This window comes from Eumetopias jubatus, unplaced genomic scaffold (assembly GCF_037043125.1).
Source record: "Eumetopias jubatus isolate StellerSeaLion01/CBP00866 unplaced genomic scaffold, mEumJub1_p1.0 scaffold_3, whole genome shotgun sequence".
In the NCBI taxonomy this organism is placed as follows: Eukaryota; Metazoa; Chordata; class Mammalia; order Carnivora; family Otariidae; genus Eumetopias; species Eumetopias jubatus.
Window position 1 is genome coordinate 87,317,779 of NW_028274809.1, and position 23,940 is coordinate 87,341,718.

At 34.5% G+C, this 23,940-nt stretch overlaps 1 protein-coding gene across 2 annotated transcripts in view; it reads left to right on the plus strand.

The window, feature by feature from the left end:
• Nucleotides 1–23,940, plus strand: part of LRP1B (LDL receptor related protein 1B) — a 1,880,289-nt gene that overhangs the window by 177,721 nt on the left and 1,678,628 nt on the right. Inside the window, exon 3 of one of the 2 annotated variants that reach the window (XM_088022156.1) lies at nt 1,733–1,756. The exons of the other annotated variant lie outside the window; for it this stretch is intronic. Coding sequence (XP_087878282.1) covers nt 1,733–1,756 — 24 coding nt within the window. The remainder of the gene's footprint in view (nt 1–1,732; nt 1,757–23,940) is intronic. 2 annotated transcript variants of the gene reach the window in all.

Consider the following 23,940-nt stretch of genomic DNA (forward strand, 5'->3'; position numbering starts at 1 on the left):
AGCCTTATCAATTTGACTACATTAATACGTAAAAATTCCAGGCATCAAAAGGTACCATTGTATTACAGTGAAACTATATGTCACAGAATGTAAGAAAACATTTTCAATGGATATTATTGACAAAATAAAATCCCGAATATGTAAAGGACTGTCAAAAATGAATAAGAAAAAATCCAAATGAACATTAGAAAATGTGGTAAACATATGATCAGGTAATAAATGGAAACTGAATTTCCAATAAAACATGGTAAGTTACTCTAACTCAGTAATCATCAGAGAAATATAAATTGAAACCATGAGATACAATAAAGATTAGTTCTACAAAAATTTTAAAAATCTGCTAATACCAGTATTAGAATATAATGCTATGGGGATTCATATATACTTCTGGTAGAAATGTAAACTGGTGCAGTCTCTATGGAGAGCCGTTTGGTATTATCTAGATAAGTTGAGGGCATACATATTTCAAAAAGAAATTCCATCTCTAGGCTTATGCTTATATTAATTAGTGTTCTAGCTGGAAATGGGCAACACCTCCAAACTGGATAATTAAAGGACAATTTCATAAAGAGATCATCTACAAAATTTTGATCCAGCTTTAGAAAAATCAACAAAGAATTGCAGTAAAACCAGGACAAATGTCATCAGGGAGTCAACTACTAGCTCTGGGGTGGAAAATGCAGAGAGGTAACCGGAACCAGGAGAAAGTGTGATGGCTGTAAGAGAAGGTTGTCCAACAGGAGCTGTAGTTCTCCAAGAAGAACCAAAAAGGCAGCCAAATGAAGTAACTCAGGTGGGAAGGAGCCTGAGATATGAATAACCCAGACTCACTCTCCCGTGGTCCTCTGACAACCTCTGAATGCCTTTCATTGACCTCGAGAACCACAAGTCAGAGTGGGGGGAGCCTCTTGGTGAAGTCACTAAATGTTAAACTACCAGGACACACAGCAGAGTGGGGACCTAGAGAGGGCGATTGGAAAAATTCAGTATAATTTAGAGGAAAACCTTTGCTCATATATGGACAAAACCTTCATCCAATCACTAATTATAAAGGCAAACAATAGAAAGAACCCAAGTATTCACAACCATGGCACAATCTCACAAATTTTCTTAGAAAAAAGGAAGCAAGGTGCAGAAAATACATATGGTATATACCATTTATCATCTAAAACATGTAAAAATATCTTGTGGTGGTTAAAGATACACACAGTAGAAGTGTAAAGAAATTCAGGGAAATGATGAATGACAAATTTATGAGAGAGGTTATCTAGCAAACTGCAGTATTTGGTACATACTCACACTAAAAAGTTATGTGTCGTTTATCTGAAATTCAAATTTAACTGGGTATCCTGTATTTTATATGGCAACACTAGTCAGGAGGGATATATAGCAGCTTCAGATGACTGCGAGAGTTGCAAATATTTTCTCCCAGTCTGTGGTTTGTCTTTTCCAAGGTTCTCTGTAGTTATAGTCTCCCTTTCTGGACAGAAGTTATATTTCTTTAGTTGGGCAGTGGCAACACAGGTGTTCATTTTGTTATTCTTTATAGCTTTTAGTATGTCTGAAATATCCCATAAGTAATATTGAAAATTTCTATGCAACAAAATAAGAACTGAAACATGTCATAAGAAAGGTCCTCTGGATAAAGTACTTTAGGAGGTTAGAAAAGGTAACTCATATCTAGCCTGAGGAGCTCACAGAGGCTCAAGACCTTGAGCTATAAATAAGACAGTGAAAGAAGATCAGTATATTCTAAGCAAAGGAACTATATGAAGAAAAGCATGAAGACATGAATGTACAATGTATATTAGGAGAAAATAAAAACAGTAATTATAATCATAAGGATTATGTACCATATATACAATATATGTTTTTAAATAGTATTTCTTGAGTGCTATGTGTCAGACAACATTTTGATTTTTTGTATGTTTCACTTAACTTAATGCTCTCAATAAACCTTTGAGATCAGTACTATAATTTTCCCACTTTAAAAATGAGCTTTAAAGATAGTGGATAATTTATGCACATACACGTAGCTAGAAAATGGCAGAGGCAAAGTTTGAACCCCAGTTATATGGGTTCAATTCACATTTATAACTATATACTTACCCACAATAAATACTACATCCAGCACTGCGGTATACAGTGCATCTGTCCTGTAATAGCCATTCTTCTTTATGTGCTTTCTGGGTTTCCTTATTTGATCAGGCAACAATCTTACGAGTTAGGTACCAGACAATTTTGTAAGATGAAGTAAAGTAGGTTGTCCAAGAAATCACTGGCTGCAAAATTAGCAGAATTGGTTTTTAAACCAATCCTGTAAGAGTCCAAAACCAGTTAGTCAAGTAAGCTGTTCACTGTGGGTAATACCAGTGGTAAGGTGAAGAGGAATAATAGAAAATAAATGCCTGGAAGTAAGATGCTGGACATGAAATCATGAAATAGAAATTAGACTTTCTTCTCTCAGTATTTCCTTGTGGCAAGGGTTGTAGAGGTGATCATTGGGAGTTTTAGGATAGGGAAATTAAATGACCAGATCTATGATTCAAGAAGATTAATATTAAATTAATATGGATTTCAGTCAACATGTTATTACCATACATTTGGGTCAGTGAGGTTTAATTCACTGTGCCCTTAATTCATTGTCCTGCCTGAACACTTAACCAGAGTGTTTTACATAGGTCAAGTATTCAATATTTACATATGACAGGTAATCAATTATTGCATCTTGCATGAATAAGTAAGTGAATGAATGGTATGTCTAATTCTAACTAACGATTAAGCCAACATGCTATTTTGGGGTTTAGAAGATGTTGAGATACAGGAACTCTAAAAGAGGTTCAGAAAGGTCTGCCACTGCCTTGCTTTGTTAGCATACTTTGTGGTTCTAGAATCGGATGACTCCCGAGGTTCCTTGTGATATTATCATTATGAGATTTCAAAAGGAATATTCGTCTCCCGAGTGCCCACAAATTAACATCCCCCCTCAAAGCAGAAAGTTAAAAATATAGGACTTTGGACTTAAAACTGCTTTAATATAATTGCTACTTATAATAGCAGTACTGTTTGTTGTCTAGTTTAATGCTCCTGCAGGAGAGGGGTGAAGTGGTCTGCTTTTTTCCAGTCTAATAGCCTTGCTTTAGTTGAGTTTTAAATACATGTGGATCTGTAGGCAGTTGGTATTCATTTCAGATCAATGCACTGAATTTGAATCCACTCAATAAAAAAGTAATTATATGAATAGGGTAGGAAAATGAATTATTGTTTGTGGTTCTATTCTAAGACAGGATTCTGGTATAGTATAAGTATAAATTTGAGAATGATTGATGACATATATTCCTTTCTACAGTGTTACCGAATCTGACTCTCATTTAAGTGTTTTTCACACACTCATAAAGCTTATTCATGAAGAACCATCTAATCATATGTGCACAGACACACACTCCCAATCACCCTCAACAAAGTCTAAAACAAAAATGATACCACCAAAAGTCTCTACTGAATTTCCCCAATACATTCAAAAATCGAATTTCTTTCCATGAAATTGTCAACCCCCGAGTTAATGAATTTATATCATTTAAATATTTCCAAGTGAAGGGGCTCATTTGAGTACATGGTAAAAAAAAAATACTTCTTAGCTCAAGTCTCTGAGGACAGGCTGTTCTCTAAGAATTGTTCTTTATAGAGAGAATACTTTCATCAAAACTTAAAAGCTACCGCATGGAATGACCTCATTTTTTCAGTAGGAAGGCATATACTGATTCAATTTTTTTATCAATTCTTTTTATAAAATTTTTTATAATTTTCATCTGATTCAATTTGAAAGATATATAGCCAAGTGTCCATGTATAGATGAGCAAGGGTTTACTTGTTTTAATAGTGGTACTTTTTAAGAATTCTGTTTGTGAGTCCCTGCTGTTCTTAGGAAACACATTTCAGGAGTTTGTATCCAGAACTTCTTATCATTTGTCACTTCAAAGTATTTCTCCTACAGGCCCTATCTTGAAACTGATGTCTTTAGTCCCAGGTGATACCCAAACCGCAGTTTCAGTAACAGTTTCTACACTTAAAATTCTAAGGGATGAAAACAAGAAAAACCATGTTCTGCTATGTACTGTATCAAAACTATACATTAATTTTCATTTCTATCTCAAGGATTTGTGGTATATTTCTTTAATAAACATGTTTTTTTCTGTACAATATATCAGTTGTTTTCTAATGAAGACTCAACTAGTTTCTAAGTCAGTATACCTATTCCCATGTTTTAGAGATACTTTCACTGTCTGGGTAATAAAAATTTAATGATACTACAACTGTCTGTACATAATGTGAAGTAATGATAATTCAATTAACATATTGTTTTTGTTTTTAACCTCGAGCTGCAATGACAACTCTCCAAATTATTTGCACACTCAGGTTTGTATCTTCATTTTGTTCAATTCTTAAGTACTCTGCTTCCCCTATATAAAAGCAGAATCAAAAACATTTCAAATATAGTTTTTCTTTATTTATCATCGTGGCAATAGGTGATAGGAAAATTTATTTTGATGTTCAAGTTATTGAGTTAAGTAATATAAAGGATAATCATAGGAAAAAAAACATGTTCAAGAAAAGAGAAAATACAAAAATCTTGTCGTTTATGCAGGGATTATCACTGAGGAATAAGAACAAACATTTCAAGAGGTGATGACTTTCTGTCTTGGCAATATCTACATTTTAGGCTTTACCGAAATAAGATACGGAATTCTCATGTTTGACTTTCTGTACCTCATCTCCCATTTGGCTCTTGTTCAACTCAACATTCACACTTCAAAGTAGACAGATTTTACAGATGTGGGGAAGGAGTTCTTATCAAAGAACTGGGCTTTCAGTACATCTCTGCATAATCAAACTCCAGATATTTGTTGAGTGTCATTACTTCCTTAGAATTTTTCTTTTCATCTTCTCTTAAAAATACTGGTTCTATTCTAAGACAGGTTAAATATTTAGCATAGTATTTTTAAATTCAAAAGGAGTGGGAAAAAAGTGAAAAGAGGGAACGGAAGAAAATATGGTTGTTGAAAGCTGAGACAGAAAAAGGGTAAAGTTTCTAAGGAAAACATTTATTTAATCTTTCTTTTGTTAATCAAAATTCCACCAAGTGCTATGGATGTTCATTAAAGTGACATTCTCTTTGCTTATTTGAATTTTTGTTATTGAAATTTGCATTAAAATACCCACAAGATGCCTTTGATTTCAGAGGCTATAGCTCACATAATTGAAGATATGTTTAAATTTTTTCTTTATTTAAAAAGAAATAACCAACACCTTTCTTAATGAACATAAACGACTCACTTCATTCAGAATTTGTGGCAAATATTCGGTTACCTGACAACCATTTATTTTTAAAAATTCCAAGTGAATTTTTAGCAAGTGAAATTGTCTTTAACATCAATCACTATCTACAAAAAATGTCAGCCTAAAAATTGGATGGATTTTCTTGAAACACAATATAGGGTTGGCGTTATATTGTAAAATATTTCCAGAAGTTTCATTTGGAAAATGAGATAAATTATTTAACATTAAAGGCTACCTAGAAAATATGTTCATTTCCTAAAGAAATATAAGCAAATATTATAAAATATATTATCTTATAAACATAGACAAATTGAAAGAGTATAATAATACCTAGTATTACCCAAACTTAAGCTAAAATTGTTATCTAGATTTAAACGTACAAGTATACATTTTAACCACATAGTTCCTTAACAGAGTCTATTAGCTCTTTTTTAAATAATCATATTCTTGTATTTTGCTTAGAGAATTTGAATTTGCTGAGTTCCAATCTTACTGAAATAGTGATTAAGTCACAGGAAGGAGAAATGTATTATTTATTTTTTTTACAGGGTTTGAAATAAAGCTCTGTTCTCCACTAAAATGAAGTTAAAAGCCTATCTTTACTATGGATTATGAAAGACAGAATAGAGGATGAGGTGTAGACTATGGAGAGATCTAGTCCTCTATTTTTTATGCTTCCATCATAAATCCTGGCAGAATTGGCTTTTCCATGGTGTGGATTTGTTTTTTTTTTATTTTTTATTTTTTTAAAGATTTTTATTTATTCATGAGAGACAGAGAGAGAGAGAGAGAGAGGCAGAGGGAGAAGCAGGCTCCCAAGGAGCAGGGAGCCTGATGCGGGACTCGATCCCAGGACGCTGGGATCATGACCTGAGCCGAAGGCAGACGCTTAACCATCTGAGCCACCCAGGCGCCCCCTCCATGGTGTAGATTTGTAAGATATGTCAAGTGTTAAAAGATAAACAGGTGTATTAAACATTTTTAAAGTTTACTTGAGCAAAAATATACTTTTACACATTTATAGGCTGAAGGGAGCCGGAACAAGAAAATTATACAAGATAAAAAAGAGGGTTGTTTGTTGCTAAGTCAGTTCCTTTAGGGGTTGTCAAGGTCTGTGAGGCAGATTACCTAACTAGTGCTGGTCAAGTGATTCCTGACTGACTGGTTTCAGATTCCATTTCTTGGAAGGCTAAAGCTGTAATTGTCAGTGTGGTGATGCAGGGCTTAGCATAAGTGACTCCATTTAGGCTTGTTTCCTTGTTTTTAACACATTCTTTTAACACATCCTTTTTGCTAGCAGCTAATATTCTGAGTAAGTTTTAAATCCATGTTTGTATAATGACTTCACATTTAAATTTGGGTAAGTTTCTGAATAACAGAATGGATGGCGACATACAATGAGCAGGAATTTAGGGAAAGAGGATAGATAAGAAGAAATAGAAGGGCTGTGCCTTACATACTTGCAACCTGGTCTGTAACTTTCCTCAAGAGTGCTGTGGATATTTAGACACTAACACCTGTATCATTAAGGAAACTTTTTTGTATGTCTTGTTTGCAATGTGCAACAAACATTTAGCAGAAATTGTATATTATGAGTGGGAATAATGATAACATGAGCATTTAATATGTATATATATATATGTTTTGTGTATTTGTGTGCATGTAACTTTTACTTTTATTTCTCTGATTATCAGTATTAAAGTTTAAATAGAATCTTTTAATTTTTTACCATGTAATATGAAAAATGTATGTTAATTTTTATCCTTCCCGTCAAATATTTGTAAATATAATCTGGGGTTTTAGTACCTACTGTTGTTATCAAATTGTTATTTTTATATTTTAGGTCCTCTCTTTTAAGACTGATTTTGACATAATAAATTTCATTTGACAATTACAATTATAGCTAGTAGTGTCTACTTAACATTTGGTTAATTGGCTTCAGAACTGCTCTTAACCAGTTCTTCTATTACATGATTTTTCTAATTTGTACTCTTAATTTTAATTACACTTTAGCTCGATGAAATTCTTTTTCATATATAATTTTTCAAGAAGTGTAAATGAATGACATACTCTGCAAACTCTTGAAATTCAGAATGTTATTCCACTGATATGAAAAGCATCTGGGTCTGGCATAATGTTATCAGGTCAAAGAACTCTTTTTGTGATACAATAACTATCAGACATGTGCCAAGAATTATGCACATATATGATATCTACTTATTATCTGTATTACTTATCAACAATGTTACAAGGTGGAAAACTTTTATTGTCATTTTATATTATTATATAGATGAGAAAACTGAGGCTTAGCGAGGTCAGATGTCTTAATAAAGATCACACATAAATAGTCAGGTCTTCCAGGGACCAATTCTTTCTACCTCCCCAAAGTCACAGTAAATGTGAGTTTCACTGTTTAGGGGCAGGGAACTCTGAAGCTACCTTTTTAAAGCTTTTTTTCTTCTAGATGACTTTTTTTTTCTGCCTACCTTGATATTTGTAGCATTTTAGAAATACTAAATATTAAAAATAGTTATAATAAATAAGTGTTTTGCCAGATCGTTTCTATATGTTGCTCTATTTTCACTGAATTTTTGCCTGGAATGGGAAGGGACTCTAATGATTATAGGAAACTTTTTGTTGGATTCAACAGCAGCATGAGCACAAACATATGCTAAAAGAAACTTACTTTCTCCCTCTCAAATAGCTCTTCTGTTTTAGTATGCTAAACATACTGGCTCTGTGGCATTAGGGTTACATCTACCATTTAAAAATTTGGTGTTTTAGGCACAGCTCATTCTCCTTTACTTTTTTTTTTTGATATAGTCTTCTCATATGGATGATGTCATCTATTTCCCACTAATCCCACTACCTTTCTCCAGACTCTCAATTTCCTCTTACCTCATGTCACTCACACCACAAACTTACTTTACAAACCTAGGACAAAAATTCTTAGCTTTAAATTTCAGCTTTACTATGTTACTTATTAACCCGAGAAGTGATTTTTGTTATTGTTTTTTGAGCTGTTTCCCAATCTTGATGAATGTGCTTCCCACCTTTATATATATATATATATATATATATATATTTTTTTTTTTTTTTTTTACCATACTACTGATATGGTTCCTTTAGTTGATTTACTTTTTTAAAACTCTGTTTTAGTCTTAGTCTCAGGCATACTATCAGTGAAATACAGATTAAAATTAATACAGGGTTATGGATAAAAGAATTCTTCATGTACTATCTAAGTGATAAATCATAACTTCATTGTTTTTTTCTTTTTAGAGTCACATGTGTTATAAGCCTGTTATTGACTGTCACTTATTTTGTACAGTCCACATTTTTCTCATTTAGGAGCCCCTTAATCTGGTGCTCACCTTGTCTGCCAAGCTGCAGTTTCCTCTACATGGTAGTCAGTATCTTTGACAGCAGAGATATCTTCAGTTGTTTTCCTTGTTATTTTCTACTTTTTTTTTCCTGTTGCTGCGACTACCTAGAAATTCTTTCTTCTACTTCCCCTTACCTAATTTCATTCATGTGGAATGCTCCATCCCAAGACCCAGAGCCTTTTGAAGTAATCTCTGAGTGCTCCAGACTGTAAGGGCATTTTCACTTTGAATGTGCTACATCTTTTATGACTTAGGTTTCTTTCCTGAAATATTGCACTTAAAAGTCCGTTTGAGTCCTGCAGTAGCAGAGGAGAGGGGATTGGATGTGGAGAAGAGCTGTAGTGAAGGGAACACTTGGGAGGATAAAGGACAGAGCGGGAGCAGACAAGGTAGAGCGGGAGCAGACAAGGTAGAGCCTTCAGATCCCAGTGCGGATAGAACGGGAGGGTAAGTAGCACTGAGCAGGGAGAGGATCAGACTGCAGTGCAGCTGCAAGAGAGTCTCAGTCCGGCCAATGGGCCAGTGCACAGGTACCCCCTACGTGCTCAGTCATTGAATAGAAGCTGCCTAAGAGTTTCTCCTCCACTGCCTGAGGGCCGTGGCAGATCCTGTTGAAAGCAATAATACGAACAATCTGCTGGTGTCTCATCACCGCATTCTCCCTTAGCAGTGATTCAAATTGACTGTGAATGGAAGAAAACAGACTGAAACAACATTTTGGAATTTATCCATTTCTAAAACATGGTTTATGACTCAACTAGGCCAAGTCCTCTGATCCACTCTTATAAGATTTATGAGACAGATGAAGTTCATTTATTTCTGTATAACTTTGGGACAGAGGAGACAGGGAATGTGAGAAGCCTATAATTGAGTTTGAGATGACTTTTTAGTTATGAGTAAAACTGGGTAGACATTATTATTAAGAATTGCTAAAATGAATTACAAAGGCAACATTTTGAATTGGTTTATACATTTTTATTTCAAGAAATTTCAATTATTTAGACCAATTAAGGGTATATAATAAGCTGAACTTAAAATATCAATCAGTTTTGATGAGATGATAATGCTCTGTAATAATAATTAAGTACAAATGTATAGAAATGATATTATATCCTAAAAAATGTAAAGTTAGAGTGGGGCTGTTTAAGGTTAACTCTCCCAATTTGAATGGTTAATAAGTCATTCTGTGTGTATAAAATACGTTTGCAGGGAAACTACATCTGAAACCTTTGGGATTCTGTATGACAAACTGCTACTTCAGAGCATTACCCATGAAGACATTAGTATCTTGCTCATTAAAATATAATAGAAACCAAGGATGATAGTAAATTATGAAAATAGAGATATTAGCTTTAAGACATAAAGTAAAGCATGAAGGCTGTGGGTAACTATGAAGGAAGATAATATGGGGCTAAGATAGAAATTTTTGCCTACTCAAAACGTGACTTACATTTTGATCTACTGACAAATGAAATTTGGAATTAAGGACAACAAAAACATAACTGTTACACACAATATATAAAAAGCAAAGACTGGATATAGGAATCAAGCTTCATAAAATTCAATAGAAATTAATTGCATGACTTTAAGAAATAATAGAAACATTTTTCAAAGACTTACACTTATTATTTGGTAAGTGACAGAAACCAGTGAAAGCAAATAGGGAAAATTTAAATGGGGATACATGGTATGTGCACATGTTCATGTGTGTGTTTGCGTATGTGTTCACATGTGTGCATGTGTGTATTAGAGGCAGAAGTAAGGGCAGGGCAGATTTCTATGAATTCAAAAACAAAAAGATACCACTAATCCTCTTTCATTTCAACTTCCTTCCAAACATCTACTCATTTTCTCATTTTGCCGTCTGGGTCACTCTGCTTTACCATGTGGTCACATTGTGGATGGAAGATGAAAACTCCTTAGCTCTGAAATTTATATTTTCTCTGATTGACTATTTGTCTATACCAGTTCCAAACTCTGAGGAAAGAGTATCTAATTCACCAAGTCCATGTCAAATGTAACATTCTAGAGCTTAATAAGTCGATGTTATTCCTTTTCAGTAGCATGTCAAGGGGGAGCATTTTCTGTAGAGTATTAAATTACAATAATAAAGCCCAACTAAAAGTTGCTCTTCTTGTTATCATCATCATCTATGAGGAATTCTAAACAGTGCCAGAGGTAACTAGTTCTCCCTGCTGTTGTAAAACTCGCCCAACCTCTAACCTCCTTGGTATGCCATTGTCACTATGAGTGGACTGATTGGAAATGGGACAAAATAACACTACCGTGCTGGCGCAAGAAGACAGAGACAGTGTCTATTAAAGGCTTTTCTATTCTATTTAGAGAAATCTATTAATACTTCAGTTGACAGAATTTTATCTGTGGTTATAGTAAATGAAAAGTGGATCAAGAAACTTTGTAACAGATGGTTTTCCCCTAGTGGATTTCAATATTATGGAGTTTTAATGAGCAATAACTGAAGGAGTTAGTGCAGGTTGAAGGAATATGTAACAAACTCACAGAGTGTCACTTGGCTAATGGTAAATCATAGTCACTATTTGGTAATTTAAATATAAAACTATTATTAGATATGTAAAGAATAGCACTTCAGAAAGCAAGTTTTTAAACAGGTCAGAACCCTAATGTGTATCCATTTATTTTACTTAGCATGGGGCTGAAAGGAGAAATGTGACATTAAGAAGCTTTCAAAATGTCGGACGCAAATTATAACCATTTTATGAAATTGAAGCCCAATACCCATTGTTAAAACACTTTGGGATATATACAAATTTTGGAAACTTAAGTATTTGGAATCCATATAATAAAAATATAGGTTAATTAGAGGTTATATATCTTTAAAAATGCCTATTTTAAAATGATTGCCTCTAAAACAAGTAAAGGTAATAGATGGGATTCAGATTTAATGTAACCATTTAAGCTTCTGAACTTTCTTAGCTACTTATTTTCATTACAAATATACAAAACTTTCTATTTTTAGAATCTAATGCATATGCAAAAGGATTACACTGAGTCTAGCTTTATTTATTTATTTCTTTAAAGATTTTATTTATTCATTTGAGACACAGAGATACAGAAAGAGAGAGAGAGAGAGCATGAGCCGGGAGAGAGGCAGAGGGAGAGGGAGAAGCAGGTTCCCCGCTGAGCCGGGAGCCCGATGTGGGGCTCGATCCCAGGACCCCGGGATCATGACCAGAGCAGAAGGCAGACGCTTAACCATCTGAGCCACCCAAGCGCCCCCGAGTCTAGCTTTATTACATGTCATTAGATTCTGGATCTAATTCTAAATACCTTCAGGGGAAAAATTAGATTGTTAAATTCAAATAAAAGATTATGTTTGATAAAGAAAGTGATTCTAAGATCTTCTTCAGTAGAACTGTACCAACCCACCAAATCCCTGAACCTAGTAGTGTATGTTTCAAAGGCACTCCTCTCATATGGAGGAGCCATAAGCAAGACATTGTCCCATAATAGGATTGTGGTCTGCTCTTGTGCTTACTGCTCTTAGACTCCAGGAAAGCCAGTGCTGTCCACATCAGTTAAAACTTAAAGTTCCCCTCAAGAGCTGGTGCTTGGTAAATAGAGTAAGCAGGGGCACTGTGTTTGAAATGCTGCTCAGGGGTGCCTGGTTGGCTCAGTCAGTTAAGTGTCGGACTCCTGATTTCAGCTCAGGTCATCTCGGGGTCCTGGGGTGGAGCCTTGCATGGGGCTCTGTGTTTAGCGCAGAGTCTGCTTGTCCCTCTCCCTCTGCTCCTCTGCTCATGGGCTCTTTCTCTCTCTCTCTCTGTCAAATAAATAAATAAATAAAATCTTAAAAAAAAAAAAAGAAGCTGCTGCACAAAACCATTGCATAAGGTGATGAGAATCTGAAACCTTGCTCAGGAAACTTATTGATAAATACAGTTCTTAAATGAATTGGGATTGATTGAATTATAATTTTAGATTTCTTTCCGAGGAGGCAGGAAAAAGAAAAACACGCCTGAGGGTAGGGTCTTTTATTTACTTATTTTTAAAGATCTTATGCCTTTGAAAGAGAAAGAGAGAGAGAGATGGAGAGAATGAACAGGAGAAGGGCAGAGGGGGAGGGAGAAGGAGAGGGAAAGAATCTCAAGCAGACTCCGCGCTGAACATGGAGCCCCAGGCAGGGCTCGATCTCAGGACCCTGAGGTCATGATGAGAGCTGAAACCAAGAGTCGGATACTCAACCACCTGAGCCACCCAGGCGTCCCCAGAGTAGACTCTTCTAAAAGTCTTGTTCTTTTGTCAGAATAGCAGCATGTTTTTAAGTAAATTGAGTCTGCACCAAAGTACTAGAAAGGAAGTAAGATTATTGGCAACCTGGAACCACCCAGTTTTAGAGAGTTAGAGTAAACACACAATTTACCAACAAAAAGGTCGACTTCAAGCTGCCACTGTCCTTTGTATGTGTTTCAAAGAATTGCCTATAGAGCTGTTTACTTCACAGAACAGAACATTGCCTAAAGAACATGTCAATCCTGGTAAAAAAGAAAAAAAGTGTGGGAGGGCAGTGCTGCACATCAAAAACACACCAGTATGTGTACTTTGACTGAAGAATTTCAACTCAGAGGAACTGGTTGTTTGTCTAATAGTCAATTAGCAACATCCTTGGAGTGTTTACCAAAATAGGTTACTGTGCTAGGTGCCTGGGCCAGATAATAGGTAAGGATGGGCAGGGGATTAAACACCATGCTTTAATTATCCTTACAATTCTTGTTCAGAAATTAAAATTACAGAATAGCCCAGAAAAGTATTAGCATTTATTAATTAAGATTATGTAATATTCTATATTCTGAACCCTACTTATTGTCACCATTTTATTGGTAAGGAAATAGATGCAAGTAACTTTTTTAAGGCGGAAGAGGTTGTGATTATTTTTAAATGCACAACTGACATAGAATCTCATAGTTTTAAACACATTAATGGGGGCACCTGGGTGGCTCAGTCGGTTAAGCTTCTGCCTTCGACTCAGGTCATGATCCCAGGGTCCTGGGATTGAACCCCGCATTGGGCTCCCTGCTCAGCGGGAGTCTGCTTCTCCCTCTCACTCTAACCCTCCCCCCTGTTTGTGCTCTCTTTCTCTCTCTCTGTCAAATAAATAAAATCTTAAAAAAAAAAAAAAAACACATTAATGGTTGCCTATTGCCCTTAAGATAAAAGCTTAAATTCTCAAAAGGCTCCTCGTGGTTTATGTCCTACCCTTTTGTAACAGCTTCATATTATTCCATGATCTCCCAGGTTCCGTGCGATCTAGTCACATTCACCTCCTTATACCTGGGCCTGGAATACTTCTTCCTGCTGTGCTGTACCCCAGCTAATGCATTCTTTTCTTTAAAATTCAGTTTACTCTCTGTGTTCCCAGGAAACCAGGGTACAGGTCAAAGACCTCTGCCTCCAGCTTTCCCAGACACTTGGACCTCTGCTTTAAGCATCTATTACCACTGATTGTTGTCCCACAGTAGCCTGAGCTCCCTGAGGCCAGTGACTAGGTCTGCATTTGAATTAGCAAAGGCACCATCAACCATGTCCCATATACACACATGACAAACAATATTCTGGTCACAACTAGGGTCTGTAAATGCTTTGTATAAATTTTAACCAGTGAGGTTTTCATTCCTATTTTATGGTTAAATTCATGAGACATACTGTTTTATAGAAGAATGAACTTAATTCTTATTCATTTTTATAGAAAATAAAAATTCTGTTTATTTTCCATAGTCCTGAAATAGTGAATCCTTTTATCTGGCTTAATTGGAATAGAAGCTTTACTCTGTCAGGCTCCTCTATCTGTTTTTAAACTGTAGCCGTGGTATTATCATTCTAAATCATGTTTACTGAAATCAGCTATGTAAAAAAATGCATCAGGAAATCAGATTTCAATGTGAATTCAGGTTATTTCTTTGTAACTCTCACACTGAAATACATTGATTCATATCAAAATCTATTACTTTGTCACTGGTTAGTAGGGCAACCTTGGGTAAGTAACTTCATCTTCCCAGATGAGGTTTCTGCTTCTGTTACATGAGGGATTGGAAGAGATCATCCCTAAGGTCTTTTTCAGTTCTTAAATTCTGTGTCTCTTAGGTCCTCTCTGAGGAATTTTAACTCTGAAAATGGCTGCCATTTCACATCCTACTCTCCTTGCAAATAAGAGATTTTCAATTCCCAGTAATGAAATGAATCTGCATATGCACGTGTATTTTATTATGCTAGAGTAAAAGGATTGATATATGTATATAATATTATATTTTATATATATATATTATTATGTATATTATATATATATATTCAAACTCTCTTCCTAAGGAAATGAAATTTAGTTGAATTATGGATAGAAGTCAGGATATGTGTATTCAACATTTACCCGTAGCTCCTTTTCCCCAACAGTCTGGTGTCAATTTTTAAAATATAGTAACATATCAGTAAGAAGCCATAGCAACTCCTAATTTGTGAGGAATACTTTGTGAGTTGTATGCATAGTTATCAGCATTTCAGCACATTAGATTTCTGCCCCCCTGCTTTAATGGATGTTTATGAGTCCTTTGGGTTAAAACACTCTTATTCACTAGTTAGTGTGACATTGCGGCATAGACTCATGAAAATATTTCTAATTCCTTAAACCATTATATACCTTTGTGCAGTGGAAGATTCTATAGAGAGTAGTTGAATTTTAAGTATTCAAGGTATTTTGGAAAATAAGTCACTTTTGTGGCCTTCCCCCATATCATCTTCTGTCATTTCTTTTGCTTACATAGATTTTTGCAGATAGCTTCTCTCACTCCATAATTTGTCTTTTTACTGCCTTTATGGTATTGGTGAACAATCCTTGACTGCAATGTAGTTGAATTTATCAAAGATTGGTATTATGGTTAGTATTTTTTGTGCCTTGTTTAAGAAATCCTTTTGTATACTATGGGTGTACTTGCTGCTTATCTATAGAAATATAATGTGTGAATTTTTTGTATACACATTTTTAAACCCAGTCATCTTGGTAAACTATTTTTTTAATTCTAAACATTAAGATGTAGTTTCTTTCAGATTTTCTGCCATAAACATATCATTTGTAAATAATAACAGGCTTGTTTCTTCCTTTCCATTCATATATTCTTAGTTTTCTTTCCTTATGTGATGGGTAAGATATTTGAATAGAATTTAAATGGATTTGGTATAGAAGTAGTGATCCTGTCTTGTTTCTGATCTTATGGGGAACACTTTTAACAGATTCTTTGTTAACTATGATGATTATTATAGAAATTTAATTCTATTCCTTCTTTGCTTTTATTAAAATCAAGTATACCTGCTCATTTATATCCAGTGTTTTCTCTGCATCACTTGAAATGAGCATCACATATCTCCTTTGGTGTGTTAAGGTAGTAAAATACATCAATTTACTTTTTAATGTCAAGCAACGTTGGGGTAAACTAACTTGGTCATAATTTTATACATTAACTAATTTAGACAGATAATATTTTATTTAGGATTTGTGCATCGTTGTACATGAGTCAAGTCACTCTATACTCCTTTTTTTTTACTTCAAAATAATGTGTATTCTTCAGTTGTTGGATGCAATGCTTAAGATTCACATTATATCAAGATTAATGTGTGTTATTCAAATCATCCTCTGCATCTTTATTGATATTTTATCTGCTTTATCTATTAGTTATTGAGAGAACTGTGTTAAATTATACCAATATAATGATAGATTTTTACTTATTTTTCAATTTTATTATATGTGAGACTATTATATTGAGGCATGGAAATTTTGATTTATATCTTTCTGATGAAATTTTCAGTGTTTCATACTTATCAACTAACCTTAATAATTTTTTGAACTTTATGTCTATTTTGTTCAAGATTAATATAGAAATACTTGTACTGCTTTTATTATCTGCCTAGTATACCCTTTTCCATCACTTTCAACATTTCTTCATCTTGATGTTTTTTTTTTAATTTAAATTTAAATTTTTTGGAGGGGGGCAGAGGGAGAGGGTGAGAGAGAATCTTAAGCAGGCTCCATGCCCAGCATGGAGCCCGATAAGGGGCTCGATCTGACAACCTTGAGATTGTGATCTGAGCCGAAATCAGGAATCAGAAATTTAACTGACTCTGCCACCAAGGGACCTTCATCCCAATGTTTTAGGCACATCTCCTGTTAATAGCATATAGTCGCTTTTTTAAAAGTCCATTCTTATCATTGTTGGCATCTAACTGGATTCTTTTTTCTATTTCTATTTATTTTAAGTATTTAGAAGTTTAGATTTATTCTTCTTTCTTATTTTGTGTACAGTGCATTTTAATGTTTATATTCTATATTTTATGCTATTCTATATCTTTTCTTGATTAATTTCTATTAGATTGTAAATGATACAATCTCTATAACTTTAATAACATCTTAGAAATTTAAAAATGCCGGGGCGTCTGGGTGGCTCAGTTGGTTAAGCGACTGCCTTGGGCTCAGGTCATGATCCTGGAATCCCGGGATCGAGTCCCACATTGGGCTCCCTGCTCAGCAGGGAGTCTGCTTCTCCCCCTGACCCTCTTCCCTCTCGTGCTCTGTATCTCTCATTCTCTCTCTCTCAAATAAATAAATAAAATCTTTAAAAAAAAATTTAAAAATGCCAACCTAATTTACCAATGTCAAAATTTAATGTATATTTTAATTTATTTTTAAGTAATAAAGAACTTAAAATACTATCATCAACTCTGTTTTATCTTTTGTACCTTATTAGTCAAATATTTAAGTTTTATATTATTTTAATAAACTGTACTACATTGTTTATATATAAAATCATGTTCAATGTTTATTGGTCATCACTTTCTTTTAGTGAGGGTATATATACAGATGTTTGGCTTTCTTTGTCCTAAAATGTCTTTGTTTTCTTTTTGTTCACAAAATCTTCTAGATTGATAGTTACATTTCCCCATACACTGAACTACACTCTCTTTGGTTTTCATTTTTGTTGGAGAGAAATTATTTGTCTTGTCATTTCTTTATAAACGGGATCATAATAGATATGTTTTCCTGTGACAGTCTTGACAATACCAGTTGTCTTGAAGTAGCAATTAATATTATTTCTTTCACTCCCAAACTTGCTGGTTTGGACAGTAAATCATGTGGTCTCTCTACCTAGTTAATCTGGATTTTTTTTCCTCTGAATTCTTTAAAGAACATTTCAGATAATTTTATTTGGATGACTCTACAGTTTCAATGTAGTGTACCTAAGCAGGAAATTCTTTATATGTGTTTTCCTCCTTTGTTTGGGCTTCCTGATTCTATGGATTGATATGTTATATCATTGTAACCATTATTGCTCTTAACATCCTTTCATATTTACCATCTCTTTCTCTTTCTTATTTGTATTTATGTAATTTCTATAGATGTATTTTCCAGTTTACTAATTCTCTCATCAACAGTAATCTGCCATTAATAATCTAACTCTCCAACGGTAATCTGACTTACTAAAATGAAATTTTTCGCTTCTAAAAAGTCTATATATTTTTTCAAATATGCTTTGTTATTTTACAGATTGCTTTTTACTCATTTTTATTCCCTCTTGTTTCAGAATGTACAATATTTTTTATTTTATATCTGATAATTTCACTGTCAGAAGTCTATCTTTATAACTCCCATCCTTCTATTTCTTGTTTCTGTCCATTCTTACAGTGGCTTGTTTTCTTGTGAGATTAGTCATCAATTTTTTTTAACACATGAGATCATATTACTCATAAATTTATGTGTGGGGATTCTTTGAGGTTGAAGGACTGAAGAGATTATTTCAGAGAAAATTTTTAGAACCTTCTACAAAGCGATTACATCTTAGAAATACTTCAGATTCTTAGCCTGAGTTTTTGTTTGGTTGTTGTATTTTATCTTATTTTTCACTCTGTTAGTAAATATACAAGCTGAAAACCCAAGTCAGGGCAGGATAGTCATTATGAATTTTCACTAGCAATATTCTCCATCTCCTTGCAGCTGAGGTTTATTTTGAGTTAATCTTTTATACTCATGATGTAGCCCTTTGGTTTAGTCATTCTATTGGAGAAGTAAAATGGTCTCTTTATGTAGGCCTTTACTTTTATCTCTTGCTCTTTATTCCCAGAGTACCTTTAAAGCAAAGCCAGCTTCACCTTATTCACCAAATATTCACTTTAAGTGTGCATGAACTAGCACTTCCTTTAATTCTCTGCTTTCCTGCATTTCCTTAGTCTTTGACCTCAGGTTATTACTTACAGTCTTACCAGCTCTATCTTTTTTCAGTTTTCAATTTTTTTTTAAGTAAGTTGGTTTTTGATTTTTTTCAAAGCCGAAATGCTGAACTTCTCATAGCAAATTAGAAAAAAAAAAATGGTTAGGGGCTCCTGGCTGGCTCTGTTGGTAGAGCATGCTGTGCTTGATCTTGGGGTCATGAGTTCAAGCCCCACGTTGGGTGTAGAGATTACTAAATAAATAAATAAAATTTAAAGAAAGAAAGAAAGAAGAAAGAAAAGTAAAAGAAGAGAAAAAAAAGGGCGCCTGGGTGGCTCAGTTGGTTAAGCGACTGCTTTCGGCTCAGGTCATGATCCTGGAGTCCCAGGATCGAGTCCCACATCGGGCTTCCTGCTTGGCGGGGAGTCTGCTTCTCCCTCTGACCCTCTTCCCTCTCATGCTTTCTATCTCTCATTCTCTCTCTCTCTCTCAAATAAATAAATAAAGTCTTAAAAAAAAAAAGAAAAAGAATGGCTGTATTTTTCAAAAAAATATATCTAATGATTTTACTTCTTTAAAATTTTTTTTCCTAAATATTAATCTATGTATACCTTCATCTTAGATATAGGCATTTGGACCTAGTTAAAAAGACAATGAAATAATTATGTGGGACTCCCCTACAGATATACTATACATAATATATCTGAAATAGCCAGTGGATTACTTTGATTTTGAAAAGATACACCGATAAAGTTATATTCCTATTAAATATTCTGATAGGATGTTTTTTATACTCAGTGTCATTTTTTAATTCTACTTGTACTGGAAGAATGGAAACATAACAGTGAATTAACTATTACATAAATTAGCAGGAAATGAAAGGTCAAGTTTGCTAGCCATACATTACAAGTCAAAACAAAAGGAATTGCAGTATCATAAATGATTGAAGACCATGGTAATTAAGAATGAAAAAAAAACTATCATTTTTGAGACAGTTATCTTTCATTTTATATAGATTTGATAACCAACAGAAATTAATTCACATATTTGTTAGTTTTGGTAAGGCTGGTATATTCTTTTTAAAAATAGAATTCCCTTCAAGAAACTGACCAAAGGTAGCTAAACATTTATGACTGAGGCATGAGCTATATAAATATTCTAAGATGGTCATGAATTGAAAGTCTGTATCAAAGTGTATCTGAATTTACATCATTTTTCAGTTTTGTAGTTAATGATTTGTAACAACCAATACTTAGAATATAATTTGAAATTTCTTTTTTTCTTAGGAAATCTACTTACATAAGCATTACATGGCTTTGCTAAGAAATCTTTTATGTATGAGTCTGAATATATTTTATAAGTCTGATGGAAAATGTAAAATTGAGGGCTTACATGGATTAAGGAGGGAGACTCAAATGTTCAGAGGCCCTAAGTCATCGCTTTGCTTCTCATGTTAATAAGAGAATATCCTTTGCTTGTACTATGGTGCTTTACAATTGCAAAGTTATGAACAACGTATTCTGTCATTTCTTAAAATGTCCTTCTTCTCAGGCTAAAATACTTTAATACCTTTAATGTTTAAAATCCAACTATGGCTTTCTTAAAAAGAAACAGTTTTATTTAGGGAGTTGATGGTCTGATAAACTCATGACATATAAAGTAGTACTGAAATACCTACATCTTAGTTTCAGAATTAAAATTAACTCAGATAAAAATTGAAGCTGTTTTTCTGTTCAATATCAGATTTAAATAAATTATATGAATGTAACTTTCTCTCCTTCCCCTAACTAGACTATTCCCAAACCAGTCCCCTTACTTCCTCTTTGCTGGCAGTTATCTTCCTAAGGATAAAACTGATATCACTTTTCTTCTCAAATACCTGTTAAGTTCCCATTGCTTACAGAAAATAACAACAGCAACAAACAAACAAAAAACAAATGCCCTAGATTCGGAAATGATACAATCCATATGTCCAGATTTTGTTGTTCTTGTTGTTTTGTTCACATCACTGTCCGTCACATACCCTTTGCCATTGCCCTACTAATCTTCTCAAAGATATTTCTCAAAATTTAGTTCATTTGAAATCAGCATGTTTAGCACAAAAATGCATTATTTTTTGAAATATAACAACCTCTGGTATTTTTTCCTAGCTCTTTGTAATGTGATTATTCAGGTAATTGTCTAATTCCTTTACTCCTTTCCTCATGCACACCATTAGATTGTATACCAATATATCCTGAGATGTATCTTGCTCATCCTTATAACCTTCCAAGTACCTAGTTCTGCAGTGTGCCCATTGTAGAGTCTATCATAATCATTTCTACTTGGTACATAGGAAAATATGCAGGAAATTAGCCATAGGAATTATCAGAGTTCTCTAGACTTCTGGGGGAAAAAGAGTGCATATATATTTTGCCATCCTCATGTACCATAACACATATATGTTTAGATGTGTTTGTGTGTATTGGTGATGTAAGCTCCAAGGAGGAGATGCCAGCATGTTTAACAACCCAGAGGTGGGGAAGAACATGGGCTTCTGGGAAACTGGAAGGAAGTTTTCCTTTTAATGAAAGGCAGTTGTATAATGAGAAGTAGCTTGAAAATCTATTTGGTAAAAAGGCCAAAATATAAGGGAAAGTGAATAGGGACTGTATCTTAATGAGTATGATAACATTTGGTAAATCTTTTTCTCTACCTGTAAAATGAGGGTTTGACTTAAAAACATCTTCAAATTTTTCCACTTTAAAAATGTCTTGTGGAATTTGAGAAACAAGGCAGAGGAGCATAGGGGAAGAGAGGAAAAAATGAAACAAGACAAAACCAGAGAAGGGGACAAACCATAAGAGACACTTAATCTCATGACACAAACTGAGGGTTGCTGGTGTGGAGGGGGGGTGGGAGGGATGGGGTGGCTGGGTGATGGACATTGGGGAGGGTATATGAATTGTTTGGTGAGCGCTGTGAATTGTTTATGATTGATGAATCACAGAGCTGTACCCCTGAAACAAATAATTCATTATATGTTAATAAAAAATAAATAAATAAAATAAAAGCATTACTATGAAAAAGAAAATGTCATGAGCTTAGGGGCCTCTGGGTGGCTCAGTTGGTTAAGTGTATGACTCTTGGTTTCAACTCAGGACATGATCTCAGGGTCCTGGTATTGAGCTCTGTGTGGGGCTCCCCACTGATCCAGAGTCAGCTTGTCTCTGCTCTCTCTCTGCCTCTCCCTCTGCTCATGCTCTCTCTCTCTCAAATAAATAAATAAATCTTTAAAAAAATGTCATGAGCTTAAATTCACCACAAAAGAAGAAAGGAATACCTTTTTCTAAATTGTAGCCAAATTGATCTAAATCCCAAACCAAGAGGACGAGTTAATCACTGACCAAATTCACCACATATCCCTTCTGCTGACCCACCGTGCTGATTGGTATGCATTTTGGAGGATTGTTAATTTTCTCAAATGACTGATATTTGGACCTTCATTACAGATCATTCTACTGCATAAATCAGTCAGGCAGTTCACTAAATATTCCCTGTGTATCTTGGAAGGTGATGTACCTCCAAAGTCCCCAAGGAGTAACTTACTTGGCAGGGGCTTGTCCAATAATTATGGCATTTAGGACAGATAGATGTATTCTGCGCTGCAGTGAGTCTCCCTTGCTGACGTAAAATGTCAAGTTTTGTTTTTAAAAATGTTAAAATTAAACTAAGGGGAATAAAGTCTTTATAATGATGCAGCTCAAGTACTTAAAATTATTAATATCTTTTATAGAGGAACTGGTTGTAACTATTAGTTAGATTAATATTTAAAAGTCCCAAGACATTAGCATCGGCCAGAATTTCAGTGTTTTACATTCTTAGCAATTTTAAAATCTAAGATGTGGAAGCTTAAATGTGCCAAAATGTGCCACGTGTTTCTGGAAATGACATGGACACTTTGGAAAGCTTTTTTAGGCAATGGGTAGATAAGACAATTTAGTCTCCATTTTCTATAGTCAGCTATTTCTGTGAGTTTTGGGTACTTACAATATTTTGAAAACCATTCCTCTCTGGGCTGTTTTTGCTGTATTTACTATTATTTTTTTCATCTCTGGGTCACCCTGCCTTGACTGTGATCTTCTAGAAGGTAGATACTATATTTAACTCATCTCTGAAAACCAGATGTTAACCCTATGCTCAGTTCATGCAAAATCATATTTGTGAAATAAATGAAATGAATGCCATTTCCACTTGCTTGCAATATATTACAAACACCTACTTTATTTGTGTTCTAAGAAAAAATAATTTAAAGAAACCAGTGTATACCTGAGGTTTAGGGATTTTTTTTTTTTAAGATTTTATTTATTTATTTGTCAGGGAGAGAGTGCCCAAGTAGGCAGAGCAGCAGGCAGAGGGAGAGGGAGAGGGAGAAGCAGGCTTCCCACTGAGCAAGAAGCCCCATGTGGGGCTCGATCCCAGGACCCAGGGATCATGACCTAAGCCAAAGGCAGATGCTTAACCAACTGAGCCACCCACATGCCCCAGACCAAATCATATTCTAAATGTTGTTTCTTTATATGTTTCAGTAAATACATGCATACACCCTCTACACACAACTTACAATACAAAGATTCCATAACTAAAAAATGAACTTCTGTATAAAAACCTGATTTCTAAATGAGGAAAATGGAATTTGTTAGGTTTAAGTCTAAGTATATATGAAAAATTTTGAGAATGGTAGGGTCTTTAAAAATTATTCAAATATTATTCTTCTCCTGAATTATATGATGGAAACCAGATCCTCTTATGGTAGGTCACAGAGCATATCTGGGCTTCTGGATTGGAAGTAATTATTTCCTATAATACAGAGTTGCTTCCACTACCCCCTTTGGGGAGAATCAGTGACAACATGGCTCCTCTATGGTGAGCTGAATTAGGCTTCCTGTGAACAGGAGGGGGGAACACCTGAAAGATGTTGTAAAGTGACGCTGGAATTTGTTTGGCTAGTGGATT